General features: G+C 56.2%; 7 protein-coding genes across 7 annotated transcripts; 3 read left to right on the top strand and 4 right to left on the bottom strand.

Annotated features, from left to right (window-relative positions):
- Positions 1-492: 492 nt before the first annotated feature.
- VDAG_04273 (proteasome component PRE4) lies at positions 493-1,401 on the top strand (the record flags this gene model as incomplete). Its single annotated transcript, XM_009650720.1, has 2 exons — positions 493-522; positions 601-1,401. 2 exons carry the CDS (start codon positions 493-495, stop codon positions 1,399-1,401), a joined length of 831 nt encoding a protein of 276 aa, XP_009649015.1.
- Positions 1,402-1,717: 316 nt separating this feature from the next.
- On the bottom strand, positions 1,718-4,642 carry VDAG_04272 (glucosamine-fructose-6-phosphate aminotransferase; the record flags this gene model as incomplete). The annotated part of the gene is made up of 5 exons (XM_009650719.1): positions 1,718-2,217; positions 2,273-3,846; positions 3,994-4,225; positions 4,380-4,450; positions 4,638-4,642. The coding sequence occupies 5 exons, from the start codon at positions 4,640-4,642 to the stop codon at positions 1,997-1,999; spliced, it is 2,103 nt and encodes a 700-aa protein (XP_009649014.1). The 3' UTR covers positions 1,718-1,996.
- Positions 4,643-7,574: 2,932 nt separating this feature from the next.
- Positions 7,575-9,266, bottom strand: VDAG_04271 (26S protease subunit RPT4; the record flags this gene model as incomplete). The annotated part of the gene is made up of 5 exons (XM_009650718.1): positions 7,575-7,982; positions 8,088-8,544; positions 8,601-8,698; positions 8,753-8,987; positions 9,056-9,266. 5 exons carry the CDS (start codon positions 9,264-9,266, stop codon positions 7,862-7,864), a joined length of 1,122 nt encoding a protein of 373 aa, XP_009649013.1. The 3' UTR covers positions 7,575-7,861.
- Positions 9,267-11,000: 1,734 nt separating this feature from the next.
- VDAG_04270 (uncharacterized protein) lies at positions 11,001-12,653 on the bottom strand (the record flags this gene model as incomplete). The annotated part of the gene is made up of 1 exon (XM_009650717.1): positions 11,001-12,653. One exon carries the CDS (start codon positions 12,651-12,653, stop codon positions 11,001-11,003), a length of 1,653 nt encoding a protein of 550 aa, XP_009649012.1.
- A 4,370-nt stretch (positions 12,654-17,023) lies between these two features.
- VDAG_04269 (uncharacterized protein) lies at positions 17,024-19,977 on the top strand (the record flags this gene model as incomplete). Its single annotated transcript, XM_009650716.1, has 2 exons — positions 17,024-19,830; positions 19,911-19,977. The coding sequence occupies 2 exons, from the start codon at positions 17,024-17,026 to the stop codon at positions 19,975-19,977; spliced, it is 2,874 nt and encodes a 957-aa protein (XP_009649011.1).
- Positions 19,978-20,204: 227 nt separating this feature from the next.
- On the top strand, positions 20,205-20,833 carry VDAG_04268 (uncharacterized protein). Its single transcript, XM_009650715.1, has one exon. The coding sequence runs from the start codon at positions 20,332-20,334 to the stop codon at positions 20,734-20,736; it is 405 nt and encodes a 134-aa protein (XP_009649010.1). The 5' UTR covers positions 20,205-20,331; the 3' UTR covers positions 20,737-20,833.
- Positions 20,834-21,037: 204 nt separating this feature from the next.
- VDAG_04267 (pH-response regulator protein palC) lies at positions 21,038-22,620 on the bottom strand (the record flags this gene model as incomplete). Its single annotated transcript, XM_009650714.1, has 2 exons — positions 21,038-21,301; positions 21,421-22,620. 2 exons carry the CDS (start codon positions 22,618-22,620, stop codon positions 21,038-21,040), a joined length of 1,464 nt encoding a protein of 487 aa, XP_009649009.1.
- Positions 22,621-23,329: the final 709 nt, after the last annotated feature.

Below are 23,329 nucleotides of genomic sequence, written 5' to 3'. Positions count from 1 at the left end.
GAAGATGTTCACGAGCAGTGACCAGCTGTCCACAGATGACTGACTGTGATATATCACACTGCCTCTCCAACTAGGTGTGCATCAGTGTATAACTGTCAGCGGAGTGAATAGGTTATCTGTAGGGCGACTGGAGTTGGACTGTGTCAAGGGGGTGTATCGCAACGAGTAAGGGCGGGATGGGTACTAGCTAAATGAGAACCGAAGCTTCCCATTGGGTGTTGTACCTAGCCACCAGGCAGGTTGGTGCACACACCATCCTCAGGCTGCCAGCCGGTACGTACTCCGCCTAGCTGGCCAGAGGCACCAACGAGACGCGAAGCTCTACGCTGGACTGGGCTCGAGCTCAACCTCACTGCCGACCTACATCACGATCAATCCATCATCGCAACCTATCCACCATCCCACCCATCGACCACCGCCCAACCCACCACGGCTCCCACCGGTTGATCCCATCTACACGAAGAGTCACTCGGTTCCCCACACATACACATCATGGATCACCGTCCGCAAGCTTGGGGCCGTGTACGTCCTGCTCCTTCTTGACCAACCACCCCGGCGACAACCCAAGTCCATGTAGTTTACTGACGCTCTCCTCTCCAGCCCAGAGACGACGTTTACGGCGCCTACGATGCCTCCCACATGAACCCCAATGGCCCTAACCAGGCCTCTCAGTCGCCCATTGTCACGGGCACCTCCGTCATCGCCATCAAGTACAGCGAGGGCGTCGTCATCGCCGCCGACAACCTTGCGTCCTACGGCTCCCTCGCCCGCTTCACCAACGTCAAGCGACTGCGGACCTTTGCCGAGTCGACCGTCATCGGCTTCGGCGGCGACGTCTCCGACATGCAGTACCTCGACCGCCACCTCACCTCGCTCGCCATCGACGAGTCCTACGGCAGCCCCGCCATCACCGCCTCGGCCGACACGCTCGACGGCGACGCCGACAAGGCCCGCCCCCGCCTCAACGCCGCCAACCTGCACAAGTACCTCGCCAAGCTCTTCTACGCCCGCCGCACCAAGTTCGACCCGCTCTGGAACCACGTGCTCGTCGCTGGCGTCGACGACGACGACAAGCCCTTCCTCGCCGCCGCCGACCTCCTCGGCACCACCTTCTCCGCCCCGTCCCTCGCCACCGGCTTCGGCAGCATGCTCGCCCAGCCCATCATGCGCCGGAGCGCCCCCGACGAGGAGTCCGCCGCCAAGCTCACCCGCCAGCAGGCCGAGGACGTCATCAAGGAGTGCATGAAGGTCCTCTACTACCGCGACGCCCGCTCCCTCGACTCGTACAGCATCGCCGTCGTCACCAAGGACGGTGTTGAGCTCAAGGAGGACGAGAAGCTGGAGAAGCAGAGCTGGGCTTTCGCCGAAAAGATCAGGGGCTATGGCACGCAGACGGTGTAGAGGGGCAACATGGCGCAAGACGGAATCATGCTGGTGTACCGAGTCAAGAGAGGCCGGACCGGCGTTGTACCACTAGACGGAATTCAATGAAATGTTGCACGATGAATGACTTGGTTGCCTGGTAGAATCCTGTGTGACTAAACTGTGACCGAAACACGGCGTGGTCCGCTTACTTGGCTTGACCGCGCCCGCCGTTCAGCGTTGCCCTGGTCTAATTATCAAATGGGTCGTTGTTCGGTGGTTGCCACGAAACGCCATGTTTATGACATGACAAAGGCACCAATCACATACACACCGACGACGACGAACAAACTTTGTCTCTAAAAACATCAATTCGCTATACTCAATCGACCATATCCTTTCGTGACGTTCCTTTCCCGTAGTACATGCTGAACATGGCCAGCATTCGCGCCGCCTGACATTACCTCCCATCGAAGGAACTCATCCAAACGTGAGAGAAATAAGGGCCGGCCCTTCCCCCGTAACCCCATATTTTACGTCCTCCAACTCCAATTCGGCTGAAGCGACAGGCAGAAAAACAAAATCATGAATCGCAGCAAATGTATCGCGACCATGCTACCTCATATTGCTCTGCTTACTCGACAGTGACCGATTTGGCCAGGTTGCGAGGGAAATCGACGTTGAGACCCTCGCCGACGGCGAGCCAGTAGGCAATCAGCTGGAGGGGAATGACGTTCAGAATACCCTGCAGGGCATCGACCGTCTTGGGGATCTCAATCTTCTGAGCCTGGCTGGCGCTGAACTCCTCGTCGTTGGGGTTGCAAATGACAATGGGCTTGCCGCTGCGAGCAACGACTAGTGTACAAGTTAGCTGACAGTCTCAAATGGGGGGTAACGGAAGTATACATACCCTGCTGGTAGGCGTTGAGAGACTTGGTGAAGATCTCATCGCGGGTAAGAATCATGATGATGGGGAGGTTCTCGTCGACCAGAGCCAGCACACCGTGCTTAAGCTCACCGGACATGACAGCCTCGCAGTGAAGGTAGGAGATTTCCTTGATCTTCAGCGCACCCTCGAGAGCGGTGGAGAATTGGCTGCCACGGCCCAACAGAAGAAGCGACTTCTGGTTCTTGAACGTCTTGGCACAGAGCTCCTTGATGGCCTGGTCCTGGGTAAGGATGTCCTTGATCTGGTCGCTGATGTGGGAGAGACCCTCGATAATCTCCTCACGACGCTTCTGCTTGGAGGCACGGTCCTCGCTGAGAGACAGCGCGAACATGACCATGGCGATGAACTGCGAGGTGTAGGCCTTGGTAGAAGCAACACCGATCTCGGGGCCGGCATTAACGTGCACACCGCAGTGGGTGAGGAGGGAGATGGAGGAGCCAACGACGTTGACAATACCGACGGTCAGAGCACCGCGCTCGAGGCAGTAGCGCAGGGCCATGAGCGAGTCGGCCGTCTCGCCAGACTGGGAGACGAAGACGCAAGTGTCGTCACGGAAGACGGGGGCCTGTCTGTCAAGGAAGTCGGAGGCCAGCTCAACCGCAATCGGGATCTCAGCAAGCTCCTCGAAGATACCACGAACAGCCATGCAAGAGTGGTAGCTGGTGCCGCAAGCAATGAAGATGATGCGGCGGCAGCGGCGGATGGTCGAGATGTACGAGCGCAGGCCGCCAAGAGTGACAGTCTTGTTGGCAACATCGAGACGGCCACGCATGGTGTTGACCACAGATTCGGGCTGCTCGAAAATCTCCTTCTGCATGAAGTGGTCGAACTTGCCCTTCATGATCTCCTGGAGCTCGAGCTCGAGGGTCTGAATAGTACGGACGTTGGAGCTGCCGTCAGCCTTCTTGAGGCGGTGGATGTTCAGCGAGCCCTCGTGGATGTGGGCAATGTCGTCATCCTCAAGGTACATGACCTTCTTGGTGTGCTCAACAATAGCAGAAGGGTCCGAAGAGAGGAAGAACTCGGTCGGCATAGGCATGCCATCGTCGGTCATGAAGGCACGCGACTGAGAACGGTGCAGTAGGGACTTGTCAGGGGCAGCCAGCAGAGAAGTAGGGTTAAGCAGGTCGTTCTGCTTCTTGAGGGCGACATTCTGGGAAGCCTCCTCGGCGGGGAGGGCGGTGTTCTCGTCGGAATACTCAACATCGACGAAATCGACCTTCATGCGGCGCTGAGTCTTGACGCCGATAACGAGAGGAGAACCCTTGCGAGCGGCAACAACCTCGTGGGGGTAGTGAACGGACTTGATCAGCAGACCGTAAGCACCCTCGAGCTCGGAGATGACAGCCTTGGTGAGATCGGTGAAGCCGACGTTGGGGTGCTGATCGTACAGGTACTTCGCCAGCTTGGCGATGCACTCGGTGTCTGTCTCGGTCTCGAACTTGAAGCCCTTGCTGCTGAGCAGCGTCCTCAGCTCCTTGTAGTTGGTGATGATACCATTGTGGACGACGGTGAACTCCCAAGTGGGGTCAGATCTGCAGCGGGAAGGCAAAAGTCAACTTGATGTGTGGGTGGGTTGGCAATGGCCCTAGTCATTGGGGCGACGCATGGCTTGAGCCGCGCGGGCTTTTACTCGGTCGAGTTCGGATCGCAGCTCGAATCAAATTCAGGTGCAGACGTACCGGTGGGGGTGGCAGTTCAGGCGAGAAGGAGGGCCGTGGGTAGCCCATCGGGTGTGGGCAATACCAGCGTGAGAGTCGAAGATCTGGGTCAGGTCGGGCTTGGACTCCTCAATGAGCTGCTTGAGCTTGGCGACCTTGCCAACCTCCTTGTAGGCGAAGACCTCATTCTTCTTGTCGCCATCGACGGCCAGACCGGCTGAATCATAGCCACGGTACTCAAGGCGCGAAAGACCTGAAAGCGAAGAGTGCGTCAGCATGAAATGGAGGGGCAATGTGATGTGTGTTGCCGAGGAGACTGGGAGGCGGGGATAGGGGGAGCACAGCAGTTGTAAAGCCGTGCTAGGCCTTTCAGATTGCTTCGTCTTAGCATGTCAGGAGCTGCTTACCGTTGATCAAAGTGTCTACGATGAACTTGCGGTCCTTCTCCACCAGGTAGTTGACGTAACCGAAAATGCCACTATTGGAAACGTATCGCAGTCAGCTTCTGATGGTCAAGACAGCCCAATGGATTCCCATCCGCGGAGCTTCCCCAGGCGAAAATCCAGCATCCAGTCCGTATAGTGACAACCTGGACGCCCAACGGCCCCGGCCGCCGCTCGAAACTCTGTAGTAGTGCAACAAGGCGAGGCAAAGCTGGTACATACCACATGTTGACAGAGACTGAAGAGGTACGGTGAGAAAGATAGTAGGGGAAAGAGAGACGCAAGAGTCGCTGATCGGTGCCGGAACGAGGGTGGAGTTCTGTAGGCAAGCGGTTCGGGTATCAAGGAGGAGAATCGGCGTCTGGAGAGGGGTAGAGCAGGTGAAATAGCGAGAGCAGGAGGAGACAAGAGAGGAGAGAAAGGAGAGGTCAATGGAGGGGGGAAATAGGAGGGAGCTGGGAGAGCTTTATGTGGCCAAGGTCTCAGATGGGCTAGGGGAGTAGCGTCTCGAGCTGCGTGGTGGGTGTTGGGCGTTTCTCTGAGGCATTGACGAGTGGGCAAGGTACGACAAGGCAGTGGAGGGGCAGGGGGGGGCACCTTCTCAGAACCGCGCATGGGCGCGCAGGTGTGGCTGCCAGGGTTGCTGAGTCTCCGGTAGGCGGCTGCCAGCTTGCTCCGCGACTCGCAAATCAAGAGAGGCGGTACTCAGGTACCTCCAGCATCCATCATCTTCACCATCTCCCCTGGTTCTTCGGAGCGGTGTGGTCTGCGCATTTCAATGCTGCCACTCAAGGCGTCTGTCTTGTTCAGGGGCAAAATGAACAGACCTGGCGCGGGACAAAAGACGGGTGCAAGGACCAAGCGCGCACAATCCGATGGTGGGGGTAGCAAGCGGGTTGCAAAAAAAATGAGACGTACCAGATCCCTCCCCCATAACCATTCCTACTACCCAGCTATTCAGCTATACATTTCTATAACGACTCCAGAGCTTCAGTCTAGGCGAAAAGCCTTTCTTTAAAATAGTGTACATTATACTGATCTATAAACTCAATAGTCACTATAATTCTAGATCTTGTAGGTGTCTCGTAGTAGTGTTGTGCAGTTATTCTAGGTAGAGGGGCTGGGGTGAAGCATTCAGTACGTCTCATTTTTTTTGCAACCCGCTTGGGTAGTAAACACATGGCCAGGACCCTCAATTCTGTCAACACTGAGACGCACGGGAATGCCCATTTACCAGCCTCTAGCAGCAACATCAGTCTCACTTGATGTTCTGGTTTTCTTTCACATGCGATCAGGTCAGCAAGCAAGTACTGAGATCTAGACTCATGAAGTCGCATCAAGGAGGAACATCTTTCAGAATTCGGAAGTCCACCCATGGGCTGGTGTGAGACGGTCTGCATTTCTTGCCCAGTCTCTACCCGTTTGCAGACATCCAACAAAACTAGCTGAACCACCATTCAACACCTCGTTTCTTCTGCTAGCTGCTCTGCATATGGTTGAGCGAGCCGGCGACAGACAACACATCATCCGTCAACGGCTCGCCTTGGTCGCCATGCACTGCATTGTGGCATTGCCGCTTCGACCACATCGCCCTCGATACCTAATGCCAGATCATTCTAGCGTCCGACCACGATCTCTATTCGTACACGAACTCGTCCGTCGTCTCTGGCAACAACAAGTGGAGGGGCAACAAACATGGCAGCGGCGAAAGCAACCCTACACACGACCGGCCGGCTGGCAAGGCGAGGAACCTAGCTTAACAACAACCCCTGGCCAGACCGATGGAGTGCTCTCGAAAACACGCAGCCCGCTAAGACGGAGCCGGTTAGCGTCACTGCCTTCTGTGGCAGGGAGCATCGCTTTTGTAACGCGCCACTCGCCGCTCACTATGTTCCCGTCGAGCCCGTCAGCCCAATCGTCATCCATAATGATCTCCAGCTTATTGAGATGCTCCCGCAAAGACTTTTTATCTGCGACACAGATGCATCCTAGTACGGCCATCTGGACATGTACGTACATGACACAGCCGATATTCGAGGAGACTTCTTGGTCCTCAGGATTACCCATCTCTCTCTCCAAAATATCACTCGTGTCCAGAGGGCTCCTCCACAAAATCAGATGATAATCGACATCGCAACCTGGAGATCGGTCCCCTTCTCAGCGTTTCATCGCATACCTCATCGCGACCCCACCTCCACTTCGTATTGCCCTGGCAAGCCTGGTACGCTCTGCCCGACCTCTCGTCCCGCAAAAAGAAAACCACATGTCGTGTCATGCTGTTGACCCTGTTTTCCCGATACTACCATTTCGCCGGTTCAAGCGCTAATTCGGTTGAGATCGACGGCACTTCCGAGTCTTGCAGCGCCGCCGCCGAGCCAGCTCAGGTACGAAGTGAGGGCAAAGCTCCAGTCTGGCCTGGCCACCGTCCGGCTGGGTGCGGTGCGAGCACGAGGTGCAGCCTAGGTGTGCAGCCTCAGCGGAAATGTGGGAGCTATTGGCCCCCCATGCGCACTGGGCATCCCCGCCAACACACCAATAATAGCATCAACCCGGATCTCGCCGGGAACCCCTAAATCGCTGCGCCTTTCTTCACCAATACAGACATATGCGCCCTCGTTCCTGGTTTTTATTTCGGGTATCATTGAGACGCAGATATTTGGCCTTCAGTGAGACCGGGCGCCGCCACGTATCCACCACATGTGCAGGTGGAACACCGCGGTTGTCCCACACATCTTGTTGCGAAGCACGACATGCTGCGAAGTCCAATGCCGCCCCTTTTTCGTGACGGGGTCCCCTTGCTGAGGCTGAGCGCCGCCGTGCCTAGATATGCGACCAAGCCTAGCTTTTTCTGATGTCAGCACATGGGCGATAAACGTCCAGGCAAGCAAGGCTGACCTGACCAAACGTGATGTGCCTACGACAGTGTGGATTCCTGAACGTCGGGATGGGCCGGGGCGCCTTGCCTGGCAGGTATTCACGGCGTGTAGGTCTTGCAGTGACGCAGACTGCTTCAGACGTCACCGTTGCATTTGTAGTCCGCATTCAAGCTTAAAAATGTGGAGCTTCCGGCCTTACGCGAGGCTGTTATAATAATACGTAGAGCTATGCACGATCTGCTGTTTACCCACGATTTCAGATGACATACATTCCGGCTGCAGGCGACAAAATCAACTTCGGCTTGTTCAGCCCGTTGTATTTCCTTTTCCAGTGCACCAAACCCAGTATATTCGGGTCCGACCGCCCAGAGAAGGTATAACGTGAGATGTCTAGTGGTAAGCGCACTGTCGCCGAACCTCGCTGCGCCAGCAATCGCTACATATCCCCTGCCCGAGCCAACACATCCCCGCTGGAGGTCCCGGTTGTGATGATGGGTATTGTGACCGTGTTACAGCTATGAGCTTTACAAGCCCTGGTCCTTCGAGATGACTAACTTGCGTCGTCCCAGTCTAGAGCTTCTGGTACTCAAGCTTGCCCTCGAGCTTCTTCGATTCGGCCACCTTGCGAACGGCCTTGTTGAAATCGTCTTGGCTGATGGCATCACGGTAGTCCTTGATAGCGAAGAGGCCACTGTAAAAACCATCGTTAGTTGTGTGTTGTTTGAAAGGATGCAGGAAAAAACATGAACGGGACAGGAAGAAACAAGCAGAAAAAAGAAAAGATGATTCAACATACGCTTCTGTGACAACATTGCGCAGATCAGCACCGTTCAGGCCATCGCTCATCTTGACTACGCTCTCAAAATCAATCTCGCCATCGGTGATGACACCGGCAGCATGGATCTTGAGAATCTCCAGGCGCCCAACCTCGTTAGGCAGAGGAATCTCAATCTTACGATCGAGACGGCCGGCACGGAGAAGAGCGGGGTCAAGGGTATCGGGTCGGTTGGTGGCCATGATGATCTTCGTCTTGCCAAGGTAATCGAAACCGTCGAGTTGGTTGAGCAGCTCCATGAGCGTCCGCTGGATTTCACGATCCGCACTGGTACCCTCAGAGAATCTTCGACCACCAATGGCGTCAATTTCGTCCATGAAGATGATGCAGGGTTCGTGCTCCTTTGCGTAGCCGAACATTTCTCGAATCAAACGGGCTGACTCTCCGATGTACTTGTCGACGATGGCAGAGGAAACGACTGTGTTGACTGTTATTTGCTGCGTCATGCCACGATAGTCTGGGTACTAGACTTACTCTTCAGGAAGTTTGTCTCGAGACTAGATGCAACAGCACGCGCCAGAAGGGTCTTGCCGGTACCAGGGGGGCCGTACAGGAGGACACCCTTTCGGGGGCTTGATGCCAACACGCAGGAACAGCTCGGGGTTCTTCAGTGGCAGCTCAATGACTCGCGGAGTTCGCGAATCTGATCGTTCAGGCCACCAATACCGGCAAAGTTGACCTGGCCGGGATCCTCGAGGGACATGTTATAGACGAGAGGGTCGACTTCGCGAGGGAGCATGCGCATGATGGTGAGTGTTGTCATGTCGAGGGCGACGCGTGTTCCTTGCTTCAGCTTCTCCTTGTCGAGCTTCGTACGGCAGCCGACCACGTACCGCGGCCCAGAGGAGGCCTTGACGATGACTGTGACGCAGAGGCTTGGTCAACGCATGTCGGTGTTTGAAGGGGAACAACGAGAACATGAAACATACATCGCTCATCTGGTAGCTGCTTGAGGACTTCACCGATAATCTGGCCTACACTTTGCAGTGCCTTGATGGAGTCTTCGGTGCGGTCAAACTCCTTCTGTAGTTCCCTAATCTCCAGGCGCAAGTCCTTCAACTTCGTCTCGAGCTCCCTCGACTTGAGGAGCTCGGATCGGTAGGCATCGAGGGCCTGCTGGCGTTCCTCCTCGGACGACATGACGGGCTGGAGATGTCCTGGACTTTTGATAGAAATGAATGTATCAACAGCGCTGTGGGGTTGTGTGATGTGTTCGTTGCGGATGGATGGTGGTGTATCGCAGGCGGTTTGGTGTGACGGGTTAGAGGCAAGGCAGCTACAGCATGTACGTAGCTCTCCGTTGTTCGAATGCAGGAGCAATCGCGTTAGCGGCATACGCTTAGCCGCGTTACGCGCCAGGCGTCTGCTGATTGGCGGGTGCTGACAAATAATGACCCGTTTCTAATTGATGCAGGTGCTCGTCTACCATGACCATCGCTAGAACACCATGACCTACCAAAGTGCTATAAGTGCTGTCATACTCATTGACGACGCTCAACCGTGACCCAAGCTTCGTTCTCAAAATTTGACCCTTAAGTCGAAGCCAAGTCTTCAAGATGTGTCTTCTCGTATATACATATGTCTTAACTTCTGTGGCTGAGCATTACCTCCGGCTCGAGATTGAGCCAGCTATAACCCTAGTTGTCCGATGGGTATTTTGCAGCGAAGTGCTCACACAATGCCTCCAAAGTCTCGACAAAGGGTGCTTTCCTTTCTCTATAACCGTGATGCCATTGTTTCCTATACCTGGAGTACAGTATTCAGCCTGGCTTCTTGTTACATTGCGTTGTGACAGTCTTACTCCATCCACAATCCATACGTCAGATACCACACCCGACAGAGCTACGGGTTATCGCTCTATTCTTCCTATTACCTATGCTTTGTTGACCAGGTCCGATTGTCATTTACTGCTTACTTGTCAGTCACACCTGGACTCTACTGTGGTGCATGGTTCTTGACGCGCAAGACCAAAAAAATGACTGTCTAACCTGAACAACTAAGATATCATACGTGTATGACAGTAGCCCAGTGCTTCTTTCCGAGTACCTGCCCACTCATCGCAAGGTGGATGGGCTTTACCATCAGGGCTTGTGGGCGCGGTTGTGGCAAAAGAGTACCATGAAATGCCGACAGTGGTCGACTCAGCCCACAATCTTACCGACATACTGAAATTAGTTTCGTATGTGATATGTTACACTTCGAACTTGCGGCTAGTCCAACTGGGAACCGTGCAGATGCTGGCACCCAGTATCCAATTCGGCTACCCAGCTGGAGACATTTGTCACTTTGAGCAAGCTAGCATGCGCATATCGTGATGGCCTGGATGGCAGCTTTGAAGACGACGCTCAAAATCACGGCGTCCCACCGCGGCCAATACGACTTGAAGACGAAAAGTCCAGATACTCAGAGTTGATCATTGAGAATCGCAGCACACATGCGGTTTGTGTGCCGGTCTCCAGAACTATTTCTGCCGGAAGAACGAGCCATCCCCTCGTCATTCTCAGCTATTTGACCTGTATTTGGCTAACCTTCAAGTTAAATCCGCATCCAGACAACCACTACATACGACCAGAGGGTCCACGCAAGAATCTCGACATACCCTAGCGGCATCATAGGAGGCAAATACAGGCATTCATGAAGATACTTAGTCTTACTACGGGAAAATGAAGTAGGAGGACTCTCCAAATGCTAAATCGCCAGGTGCTAAGGTGAGGCTCCAAACTAATCAACATGAGTGTTCGATATCCAAGCAATAAACGCCTCGTTAACGCCAGGGTATCCGAAAAAAAGTCATACAATCATGGCCGTTTTGAAGGCCTCAGCTGAACATCATCAGGCACTGCCGCTGTCCTGTGTTGTTGCCGCTATCACCCCTCAGCTTGCTAGCTCTGTTGAGATCTCCTCCCTCACCCTTTTGCACCACGCCCAAATGGCTGTCTCGAGTCCGATCCAGACATCAGGACTACTGTTATAGACTATGCCGAGAGCATCAATTTTGAGTGGCACCTCCCACCTGAGTTCTGCTGCCTTGATCCAATATCGAAGATTGTCAGCGCAACGGTACGGCTTTTCCGTGTCCTCATGGAAGGTAGTGATGCCGCCGAATCGGCGCTTCGACTTCTTGACGGCAGCGTTGTGAAGCTTCACGAGGCGAAGCCCATTCTGCATGCTTCTGAGAAAAGGAGTAGGGAGATCGCCAGACGCCAAACCCGTCGATGGGGTATACTCCGGGAGTGGTCCGAGGCCCAAACCAACTTCAAGAGAAGCCATAAAAGAGAGCTCCCGTTCCACTTCCTTCCCAGCCCAGTCGCCATGCAGCCAAGTCCAAGTGGCTTGCTCGGCACGCTCGGCCTCCTCCATATCATGCTCCTGCTGTAGCATAGCGAAGAGACCTTGGATCCACCTGTCGAGGATGTCAAGCTCTTCGTCACGCATACCTCCAGCCCATCGACGGGTTGCCATCTGCTTCAGCGTTTCCATGACGGAAAATATGTCGGCACGGATCTGGCGCTCGGGTTTGATCGCGTCAAGGCGTTCTGGCTGTTCGTGTGCAGTGTAGTACATCTTGGCAGCGCGAATGGCGAGCGTCATGACGTCGAGAATGTGCATCCCTTGGATTTCGAACCAACCATGGGTCTTGGAGGATTTTTGACGAGTATGACCGCCTGCTGGATTCCTAATCTCGATCGTGGGTGTTTCGGCGAAGGGATGCTCTTGCTCCTCCGCCGAGTCTTGACGTGCCCTTGCTTCCTTGAGAGATGCTGCTGCTTTCTCAAGCGAGCTGGTGAGAGATGATTTGAGTTCTGCTATGGATGGCGGCTTCGGCACAGGTTTCTCGCGGTTGATGTATGTACTAGCCGTCGGGGGAAGCATGTTTGGGTCGCTGTCTTCGAATTCGTCGGAATAATATTCGTCATCGATGGGTGACTCGACCATTGGTCCAGCAGTGAATCCAGAGGCAGCAAGATCAGGGCTGCTACCCATGGAAGCATATGAAGAGTCGGAATCAGAGGCGAACAGTGGTAGTGACAGGTTCGCCGCGTCGAGGGATGATAAATCCAGTGTTCCTCTCAGCTTCCTGTTCTTCCTCTGAAGCTGACCACCCTTGCCGTCAAGCAGGCCGGTGCGGGCGAAGAAGTGTTGAACATGGGCGATGCTCCCAAGACTCATGACGCTCTCCCTCGACTGGGCACTGGCGGCAAAAGCAGTGCCTTGGGGCCGCATGTATCCGCGTCGTCGGCTGGCTCGGCTGTCGACACTGTAACTCGAATGGCGGGATGAGGCAAAGCTCACATCGGAGCGGCGGCCATAGCTTGCAGATGACTGTCTGGAGAACGCATCGCTTCCCATGCTCCCAAGGGAGTCCCTGGGGGCGAACTCGGTGCCAGACCCGTGGGATAGATCGGATGCTGTCGACAGACAGCGAGAGAGCTCAGGGTAGGCTCCTATCGCTGGTGTTGGGTCTATCTCAGGCGAAGGGGACTCGGCCCGCGTTGGTGCGGCCTGCTGATCGGTAGCCGTAGCCATGGTCGTCTGTTCGAAATTCATGCAAATAGTCGACAGTGAAGCTAACAGCAGTAGGCGGATGGTTCAGCCTTTAAGATGAATGACGCAGGTGAGGTCAAGGGAAGCTCCCCCAGCTCAGCTTTGTGGGAGTGGAATGTTGATGTTTCAGGTCGTAGGCGGGGCGACGAGCTGTAGGAATTAGTAGTCGTTAGGACGTCTAGGCAAGGCGCTCTGTTTTTTTAAGAAATGTCAGAGAGTATATACAAGACGCGAGAAGATAGCTGTTGATGCGATCGTCGGCACTGCACAGCAGCCATGGAGAGGTTGCAGAACGACCAAGCAGGCGGGAATCAAATGGCTGTAGAACACGAAGAGGGTGGGAGGGAATGTTTTCGTGGAGGGATGGCCTCGGACCGAAGCCGTTGAAATGAGTGGACGGTGGTGCTCTCAGCAGGCAACGCAAACGCAAAAGACCAACGACAGCAACGAAATAGGCGCAAAGCGGAGAACGCAAGGCAGATGGCTTCAGTTTGTCATGGATGGTGTGAGGAGAAACGAGGCGAGGCGAGCGAGCAACTGTCCTGCTCAAGGGATCAGGGGTTCGCTTTGGAGCTTTCGGCTGTCCAATGTCTTGCACTGTCTCCAAGTTCCCAGCTCCAATAGGAGACACCTGTCTGAGTTAGCCCCACAGTCCAATTAAAGGGCGGGTTGCTGGGGAAGGAGAGATCGAGGACGTGACGTGAAGACACAGAAAGCGCGTCGACCTCCGACGCTTCCTGCCTGTGCTTGTGCTGGTAGTGGGGGCAGCAATGGCACGCGTCGAAACAATCAATAATAACCAAGGGCTGCCCACTGGAGAGGCCGTACATGAGTGGCACCTGACTGGTCATCCAATATACATCGGCGCTGGGCGGGAACGGGGGACTAATTCGGCAAAGAACTGCCTAACAGGCAGATGACGCCAAGAACCATAGCCCTGTGCACTCAATTGCTTTTTACCTGACAAGCCTGCCAAACACCCCAAGAATACCGAGGTGGCTTCCGCTTCTCTTGTCGACAGTACCCGTCAAGCTGGTGCCAAAAAAAGCCGCGTGGGAAAAAGATAGGTACTTGTATTAGTTAGGGACCCCTATATAAATAGAAGTACTTACCAGTTTCTATCATCTAGTTATCCTGCCCTTTATTTCTATTACATCTCGCACCCTCTATAGCATTAAGTCGATTCAGTGATTGACGCGTTCTGGATGTACTTGGAGGTCTACCTAGGCCTCTATAACTAGAATTAGTGGTGATGGAATTGGTGGTGGAATCGCCACGCGGCTTTTTTTGTCACCAGCTTGCCCGTCTCGAAAGCCACCAAGGGCTTCTCAACAGTGCACCATGTCTGCTTGTTGGTCTCGAGATGAGATGTATCAGCCTGACAATCGGTTACTAGGTAGCCATCTTTCGGCCATTCGAGTCATGCATCAATCAAGTTCCTTGCCTTCGCCCTCTGGTCCTCAGTATTCAGTATTCTTCCTCAAAGAATGCCAGCCACCTAACTGATCCCTTGCCATCTGTCGAGAAAGTCGTTATCAATGCCTAGGGTAAACACGATCTTGCGTCATACCATATCCATCTCTGCTGATTTCCACTGATACCCCAGCGCACTCTTAGGCCGCTGTTGCCGATATGACTGCAGGTTGAGGTCAGATCTGTCATCACCTGCGTCAGTCCCGAAAGGTACACTCGAACCCCGAGGATCGTCAAGCTCGTTGACGCTATCATGTGGATAGGCCATTCCCCGCGTTGCCGAGCACCGAAAGACGCCAACACCCAGCCAGAGACGGACGAGGCGATCTCCCTTGAGGCCACTCCTGTACATCTCGCAGCCATCCACTTATTTTACTGTCTGTCCCAATATCACGATACACATGGCCAGCCACTGCTCCAGATCTGCTCTTGAGTGGATACATATATCCGATGTGAATGGGCCTCCCAGGAGTCCAATGACCGCTCCTGGGCCAGAGCCCAGCCCGGCTGTCTGGACTGGTAGGGTAGCCTCGCTGGGGCGACCCTGAAAAGCCCCGAAACCCCGTGCGTAGGTTGGCTGGATGGTGGTTGGCCTTCCACCACGTAACCTTACACGCAGGGTGTACATGTACATGTACAGACCAGTCGAGACGTGAAGCTAGATCAGCGGTTCACCGAGACAGTGGCAGGCAGAGCAGCATGCTTTTTGCGTCCCATGCGCGACACACTGAAATCCCGCGTGCCCTTTGGCATGTACAAAACAAACAGGCTGAAGGCATTCGCTCAGCGTCAGATCCGCAGCGATTGTCCCGCGAAGAACGTTCATAGCCGATGATTAAGGTTCGAGCCATTCGATGCTCTGCTTCCCACATAAGTAGATAGCAAACTTGACGTATACCTGGAAGCCGAGGTGACCTTTTGCATTAGATTTACTTCCGCCCCCGCTCGTCGGTCTTCTTCCTGTGCTTAGATCGGTCGAGGCGTTTCTCGACCTGCAATTCGACTTGTTGCCAGTGGCAACATAGTACCGTGACGCAGACGATGCTTCTCTCTGTCCTCTCATACACAGGCTGACACATCAAACACAAGACTGGACAGCGTCTTGCCAAGCAGCGCTGTCTGAGAGTCCAGTTCAGAGACACGCCGTGAGACTGAGCCGGTGGTCTTGTTTTATGCAGGTCGAACGCTCGTGGCCGCTGGCTGTCAGTGCGTCGTAGCACAGTACCATGTTCGAGTGAACCAGGTCACCCCGGCTGCCACAATCTTCCAGACACGTTCTTCTGCCCCTGGAAGCGTCGAGTCTGTCAGGGTTCTCGGGCGTGAGTCGCAGGGTAGGCCTGTATGACTGCCGCAGGAGGTGACATTGGTACGACTCTGCAACTTTAGCATTCCACCGAGGGCGACATCGTCTGATCGAGTTGTCGCGCCCTACGTGCCATGGAGGGAGATCTCGCTGCCTCCAAGATCACAATGGCCTGGAAGCGTGCACAAGGCGTGGCTGGTAGTTCCGTGACGAGGCCATCGACGCTACAGGTCGTCCAAGGGAAATGAGAGAATTCTCGTCACACTGCTACCGTGCTTTTTGGGTTTGGATGAGATTCCCCTTTCCGGGAAAAAGGCGCCGGAGAGATGGAGGCAATTTGCTTAACGAGGCGTTTCATCCAGCTACAGATTGGACCCCTCTCGAGGCGCCGGCTCCCAGACCTGAGCCTGAGCCGAAATCTGCTGTGACGAGCGAAGACAATCAGAGACCCTCTGCACAATTCTCGACTGGAACTGGTCTTGCCAGGCTCGCGAAACCAAAGCAGACGAGACTCTCGTCTATCTCTTGGGACCCCTGTGTGTCAACTCTCAAGAAGGGATCAAGCCGCCTTGGTACTGTGGAGAGCATCTCTTCTTGTCTCCTGCTTGTGTCCATCTATCGTGCATCTGCTCTGGTACCTCACACCTCCTCACCTCACTCAACCACGCGGCGGCTTTGCGATAAAAGAGCGTCGCACTAATGGTTACTTGACTCGGGCCAAACGCTGTCTTCACGCGGCCTCCACCACCATTCGCTGGCAATCGCCGCCAACGCCGCCATAGAGCATCGAGGCGATCGTGTTCATCCGAGTGTCTCGCTTTCCTTCTTGATGGCTGCACATTCTTTTACAGCTTTCCCACTTCCCCATCATCCTGTCCTTGACACAGCACATGTATACTTGAGTGCCGTGCGACCATTTGGATCTCACTCCTTTTCCTTTCCTTTATACATCTTCGTCGCCGGCGCGCACCGATAACGCTGTCGACCGGCAGACAGAGGCGGCTACGACGACTTGCGACAGCAGAGACAGCACAAACGACGTTTCTCTCAACGATCACGGCGCACGCAAGGGACGTCGAACTTGGATTCGGTCTTCTTCACCACTACCCACAGACTTCGCTGTCCCACCATTGTGGTCGCTCCAGTCTGACACTGGCGATTGTGAGGGGAACAGCAGCAGCCTTTCTCTCTGCACTTGGTTTCCAGCACGCAGACACACTACTGCAGAGCAAGGGGAGGCCCGCCTGCGCCAATAGCGATTGCATTCTACAACCTGCCTGCATCATCGTCAGATGCCCTGTCACCGAGTTGGGGGCCTAGGAACAACACACGCCTGTCTAGGTATCTGACTCTACCCATTCCAGCGTCTGCATCAGGCGTCCTTCACTTGTGTCCGGACCGGTTCCGGCCTTGCGACCCCGCTGGAGGCTGCGCTTCAAGAGACGTGTGATTGTGCATTGATCACAAGCTCCATAGAGAAACGGTTGATCCCTTTCTGGCGTGCGAGCATTCCGCTGGAAGGGACACATCACTCGGCAAACGCTCGTCCGTGTCGGCATCGTCGCCGTCGGCGTCGATGGATGATGTCGTGGCTCCCAAAGGCACTCCGGGCCCTGATGGTGCAGGTGTCGGTGTCCTTGGTGGCCTGATGCCAGGCTTCCACAGCAGCGGCAGCTTCCAAGGCAGCAGTCCACTGACCGCCCCGACGACCTCCCCTGCGCCGCCCGCCCCTGCCCCTGCATCTGGGCCTGCTACCACAGCCAGACTGCCCCGAAGTGCCCCATCCCCAGGCCCCGACGAACTGGCCGCTGGCCTTGCATTCAGTGACGTCTCTGATGAACTTTTCCAGCTGCGGCCCCAGTTCGATAACAACAACAACAACAATTCGAGCCCAACCATCACCGCTTCCAATCCAAGCCATACCACCAGCCCGTCACTCTCCAGGGCGACTCTTGCTTCCAATCCCGCAACACCCAATACCGGCACTGCGAGCACATCACCCTCGACCCAACCTGCTGCTACCTCACAGTCCAACACACCGACCTCCACTGCCCAGCCGCGCAGACCATCCCCCGGATTAGCTGCCCGACTCAAGGCGCTCGGATTCGGCACCTCGAACAAGAAACCCCCCGACCCTTCCCCGACAGCGCCTCAGCACGACCGCATCGGTCGGCTTCCTGAAGACCAGATCCGACAACTGGAGAAAATACACCGGGCGAACTCCGTCAACTCGATCATTGAACGGCGCGGTCGCCCCTGGAAGGGTGCCACCGCTCCCCTTCACAGATCCAAGTCGATCGCCGACGACAGCTCGGATAGGCCACAGGCCACACAGACGACCGAGTCAACCCCCGTGCATGCGTCTTTGCAACTCGCTGTCGCTGTGCCCGAGACGACGTTGTCGAATGCTTTCTTGCCGGAGATTGCTGCCTCAGAACCTCTGAATATGGACACCCAGAAGTATCGCTTGCCGGACCACACAAATGGCAACGGCACCAAGGTGCAACTTGAGACAAGGCAGGAGCACCTTGAGCGAACGGCCAGGCCGCCCTCGCCCGACGAGGATGTGACTATTCCCCCTCCACCACCACCCAAGGACACTCCGCCCACGTTGTCAGCCGAGTTTACCCCTGACATCTCCTCCTACTTTACGGCCAATCACCAACGCCCAGGCTCAATCTACACACTCTCCCGCGCCTCCTTTGCGAACCAGCTCGCCCAGCTGACGTCGCTACAACTGCCCGATGCCGGCTCCCTCGCCAGCAAGGTTTCCGCCATTCCCACTGCAGACCAGGCCTCCAAAGCTCTGATAAACGCCGCGGAGCAGATTCGAAGCTGGATACAAAAAGCGTCCGAAGTCATTGCTGGCCTGGACAGCGAAGATGATGTGGAATGGGCAGCAGCTGGTGGGCGCGAAGGCCTGGCAGAGGTGGAAAGCGCTGCCGCTCGCTTCGAAGACCTGATCAACGTTTATGTCGGAGCGATTGAGAAATTACAGTGTCGAGAGGACATTGCCATTGTGCCGCCAGGGGACCTCAAGCGGGCTGTCGCTCAGATGGAGGCCATCATCAACGAGTGGGCTATCATCGGATCCACCCTGAACACGGTGAAACAGCAAGTCGAGATCGCCATGGAGTGGGAAGAACTGTGGAACAACGTCCTTGGCGACATTCAGGGCGAGATGGACGAGCTATGCCGTCTGGTCTTCGAGATGGAAGAACGACGCCACAAGTCTCTCATGGCCGCTACTACCAACGACACAGTCGACATTGGAGACTTGGAGACTATCGTCGAAGAGACTCCCCCACAACAAACCAAGCTGCAGGTGCAGAACCGCTTCAGCCTCAGCACCTTCCCAATGAGCCCCAGCTCTCCCGGCACGCCGACACTGTCACAGGATGACTCCAGTCTTCTCGCGCTGTTCGCCCGCATGCAGCCCTTGAAGGCGTCCCTAGAATTTCTCCCCATGCGGCTTTCCGTCTTCGAAGCCAGGGCCGAGAAGTCTTTCCCTACAGCCTGTGAGGAGTTGGACATGCGGAGGAATGGCCTGGATGGCACCTACAAGAAGTTAGAGAAGGACGCCGAATCCCTGCGCAAAGAGCTAGGCGAAGATCGTTGGGTCCTTGTGTTCCGAGGTGCAGGACGACAAGCGCAGAAGATGATTGAGTCTGTGGAACGTTCACTCCTGAAGCTGAAAGATTCGGTTGACGCGGGCCACCATCTCACGAGCGCCCCCGCGCTCAGCAAGAAGATCGAGAGCTATGATGCCAAGCGAACTCACTACGGCCCAGCTATCGAGAGGGTTCTCTCCATCATTGACAAGGGCGTTAAGGATCGCCTGACAGTCAATGGCGAGATCCTAAGGCTGCTTGCTGAGATGGAAGCGAAGTGGGGATCCTTGAAGGGGCAGATGACGGATATGGATGCGACTTTGGACGAGATTCACGTTGACCAGCGCGCGCCGCAACTGCGGGACTCAGTCTCGAGTATGCTTTCGAATGACCGTTCGACGATCGACAGCGGACGCGAAACACCAGGCAGCTCCCCGCCATCCTCTGTCATCATGTCGAGCTTGGGCTTGGATCCTATTACGCCGACTGGGAAGCCCCGCAATGTTCGCCCTACAGGCAGCAACGGCAAGGCCTCGCACCCAAGCAACCGTCGGTATTCGTCCATGCCCACACCGGCCTCCCAAGTGTCGCGAAAGCCCCTGACGTCTCGTATGTCTACATTGGGCACATCCAACCTGCCGACTCCGGGCGGCAAGATTCCTCGTCCTGGCTCGACCCTTGCCAACCGACCAAAATGGAACCTGTCAAGCAACACATCGGATGTCGGGACCGGCCATAATTTCAAGCCCCTGTCGTTGACGACACCTAGCCCGTATGCCAAGAAGACACCTACGACAGCGCGAACTGCCTCCTCCTTAACCCCATCTTCCGGCCATCGCCTTACTCCTGCAGGCCGCAGTCCTCTCAATCGATCCTCCTCTGCTTCGCCCATGTTGGAGGAAACACCGACCAAACCTAGTACATCGCGGCTGTCGTTCCGTGACAGAATTGCCTCTCCCGGCCCCTATTCCCAACAGGTTCTGTCCAAACCTCGATTCGCATCGTCAGTCTCGGCCAGCGCAGTCTCGACAACCGGGAACCGACGAGCGTCTCTGCAACCGCCGAGACTCGGACAGCCCGACCCTGTCACTCCCGCTCGCCCTGCAAGTTCCCTGGCCGCAGGAAGGCGTGTCAGCATGCTGCCACAGCCCAGGACGATGGGCGCCAACGGCCGAGACTCTCCTCAGCTCACTGCAGGCACTCGAAGCGCGCTAGGAATGCGCAACAACTCCAACTTGGAGTCGTCTGCGACAACAGCCAGTGCGAAACCTCGATGGCGGCATTAGGAGGCCGTCCTTACGGGCCGAACGAGACTGAGCAGTCTGAGCGTTTCGCCCGGACCTGCAGAGGCGGATACGACCACCGAGACGGCGAAAAGCAAACCCCGCTGGCGGCTGTGAGCTATTGCTGGCCTCGTATCCTTGTCGCACAGAACCTGGGCAACGAACGCGTACAGTTTCGTCCCCCCCTCGGTTCGATCAGCGGATATCCATTTTCCTTGGTTCCCATTCTAGCGATCGGTTATGGCACGGCGTTTATGGGTGAGCGGGCCTACAGCGTTGAATTCGTCAGAGAGGAGAATACTGCCCAAAGGGAGCCCACCAAGAGTTTTGGTCGGGCCTCCAGAAGGGTAATCTTTAATGCGAAGACCCTCGGGTGTCAAGAGGGAAGCACGTGAGATGGACTAGTTGAAGGAGGAGAAGAAGACGACGACGAAGAAGAAGAAGGCGGGAGGGCAGGAAGGCGATAAACAAACTAGCAAACCGTTATACCCATGTACGTTTTTAGCATATGAGACTTTGCAACTCGCTGGCAGGCGATGCTTGATCACAAGAGAGATGTAACAAACTGCAACTGCAAGGAAGCGATTATTCCATTACAATGTGTCCGAGTCGATCGATGTGCGCTGGCATGCCCGCCTGTCGCCTACCGGATCGTGACCAGCCCCGTTGCCCCCTGTCGTCGGAGACTGCCCCCCCTTAGTAGTAGCTGCTCCCACCATGATGGTCCTGTCTGGCCCCAGGATACGCGCCAGGTGGATCAGCGTGTTGTTGGCCCTTGGCCTCGTCGTCGGAGCTCAGGGCTTCGCCAAAGTCGTCGCTGCGGTCGGGCGGCGCGCGCGCGGCCTCGAGGACGCTCCGATCGAGCTCGGCGGGCTGGAATGGCTTGATGGTGTGGATCTCACGGCCGGAGGGCATTTGGGCGAGGACTGAGCCGGTCGTGGGGATTGCCTGGGTCGTGACCTGTCTTCATGTTAGGCTGGCGGACTCTGGGCTTGTGTTGCTTAGGGTCTCGCAAGATCAAGCGGGACGGAGGGGGAGCAGGAAAGCATCTGGCAATAAATATAAAAAAAAAAACTCACAAGGTCGTTGATCTTGGTCCATTTGATCTCGAGGTGCTCGATGACGCGCGTCTCTTCCATCTTGCCGCCGTCGGCGCCCCAGGCGGTCTCGCGCTCGACCTTTTTGTCCTCGCGCTTCTCGGCCCAGTCCTTGCGCAGGCGGGAGAAGCCGGCGCCGAGGGAGGACTTTTTCGCGGCGGCGGCAGCGGCGTCGGTGCGGGACTCGACGCCGAGCTCCTGGAGGGCGGCGCGGAGCCAGGCGAGGGCGGTGCCGGTCTCGCCAGCAATCTCGGCGTCAATGGCGAAGAAGCGGCAGGCGCGGGCGCGAGAGGTGCGGCGGGTGTCGTCGAGGTAGCGGAGGAGGGCGGGGTTCAGGGGCGGGACGCCGGGGAGGCGGGTGCCGCAGAGGGTGGCGGCCTGGGAGGCGTGCTCGGCGGCGGCGAGGGAGAGGCGGGCGAAGAGGTGGGCGCGGACCTTGGGCAGGGAGGGCGTGCGGTACATCCACTCCTTGTCGGCCTCGTTGCGGGTTTGCGAGACGACGGCGGGGTAGGGGTCGTCCTTGAGGACGGCGAGGAGGGTGGCCTCGGCGTGCGCCTGGGAGGCGAGGCCGCGGAGGACGGGGGCCGAGATGTCGACGCTCGGGGCCGGGTTCGAGGAGCCTTCAGCGCGCGTCGCGACGTGGTCGTAGAGCGAGGCGGCTTCTAGGAGGTGTTTTGTGGCAGTCTGGATGGCGACGGTTCGTTCCTGGGCCGAGGGCGCTGCCACCGAGGTCACGTAGAGAGGCTGCAGGGCGATGCGGCCGGCGAGGGTGTAGGCGTGGGCGAGGGTGGCGAGAACAAAGGCGACCTCGTGGTCAAGGGATTGGACCTTGACACGCGGCGGTTCGCGTCCGGGGACGTGACTGTCAGACAGGGTTGGGCGCCATTCTATGGCGAGGGGAGCGGTTTGGCTGACGGTGATCTCCGTAGCATGGAGGCCCTTTCGTGTGAGGCCTGCGTCGATGGCAAGTAGATAGGGCAGGTAGGCGTTCAGGGCGGTGATGAGCGAGGATATGTGGGGAGACTGGGCCGATGGCGGCAGTCTCTTGTGTTTCTTGAGGGCATCGCGGACGACCCCGCGGTAGGTGCTCGCAGTGAGGGGCAGCGAGGGGTGTGATTCACAGCTGAAGCTGGTGGAGAAGGAGAAGGAGGAGGTCGTCGGCAGAACAAAGGGGAACGGCATGCTGTCGAAGAAGCGAAGAATGCAGCGTCTCCAGGAAGCTGATGGCACTCGTAGATGGGATTTGATGGCGTGGTCGTGAGATGTTGATGCCGCTCTGTGCTGCCCCAGCGAACAACTCGACTCATCTCAACGACTCGAACGATTCAGATTCAGCGCCAAGAGCAGTCATGTCGGACCGTGCCTGCGCCTTGAGAGGGACTGTCTTGCATACTGTAGACCCAGGCTCTTGAGCCGTGCCCATGACGCGGAGGTTGCTGAGGGTTCACGTTTTGCTTGATCGAAAAAAATAGGGAAAAGCTCTGGCTGTTTCTGACTATGTCGAATGCCCGAGTTTTCTCTTGAAGAGCTTGCAATCCGATGTATTTAATGCCATGGTGTAGGTCTATGGTCTGTAGGCCTCACGAACAGGAGTAACAAGAGCTGAACGATAAGAAAAGCTCCGATAAGCAACTGCTGCCCACCCTTGCCACCCTCTACGTTCGGCTGTATAGTGGGGAGCTCCAGGGGCTCTTGTGCACTAAGTAGACCACTAATGGCGATCCAATTTGGGGACCTCAGACCAGGAGCTGGGCACAGAGGACCTGACCCGTACGTTGTCGTCAAATCTGGTGCCGTGGCTACCCCACGAAAGGGCAGGCAGAACAGAACAGCAGAACAGAACAGCAGAACAGAACAGACCATCACCGCCAATTCGCCTGGCTTGGTTCCC

The sequence above is a fragment of the Verticillium dahliae genome, genomic scaffold (genome assembly GCF_000150675.1).
Source record: "Verticillium dahliae VdLs.17 supercont1.7 genomic scaffold, whole genome shotgun sequence".
In the NCBI taxonomy this organism is placed as follows: Eukaryota; Fungi; Ascomycota; class Sordariomycetes; order Glomerellales; family Plectosphaerellaceae; genus Verticillium; species Verticillium dahliae.
Note: the sequence above shows the minus strand (reverse complement) of the source record. Positions and strands in the feature narration are given on the sequence as shown.

Bases quoted from the DNA above. Each gene is read 5' to 3' on its own strand.
- VDAG_04268 (XM_009650715.1), top strand. From the start codon at position 20,332: ATGGCGGCATTAGGAGGCCGTCCTTACGGGCCGAACGAGACTGAGCAG.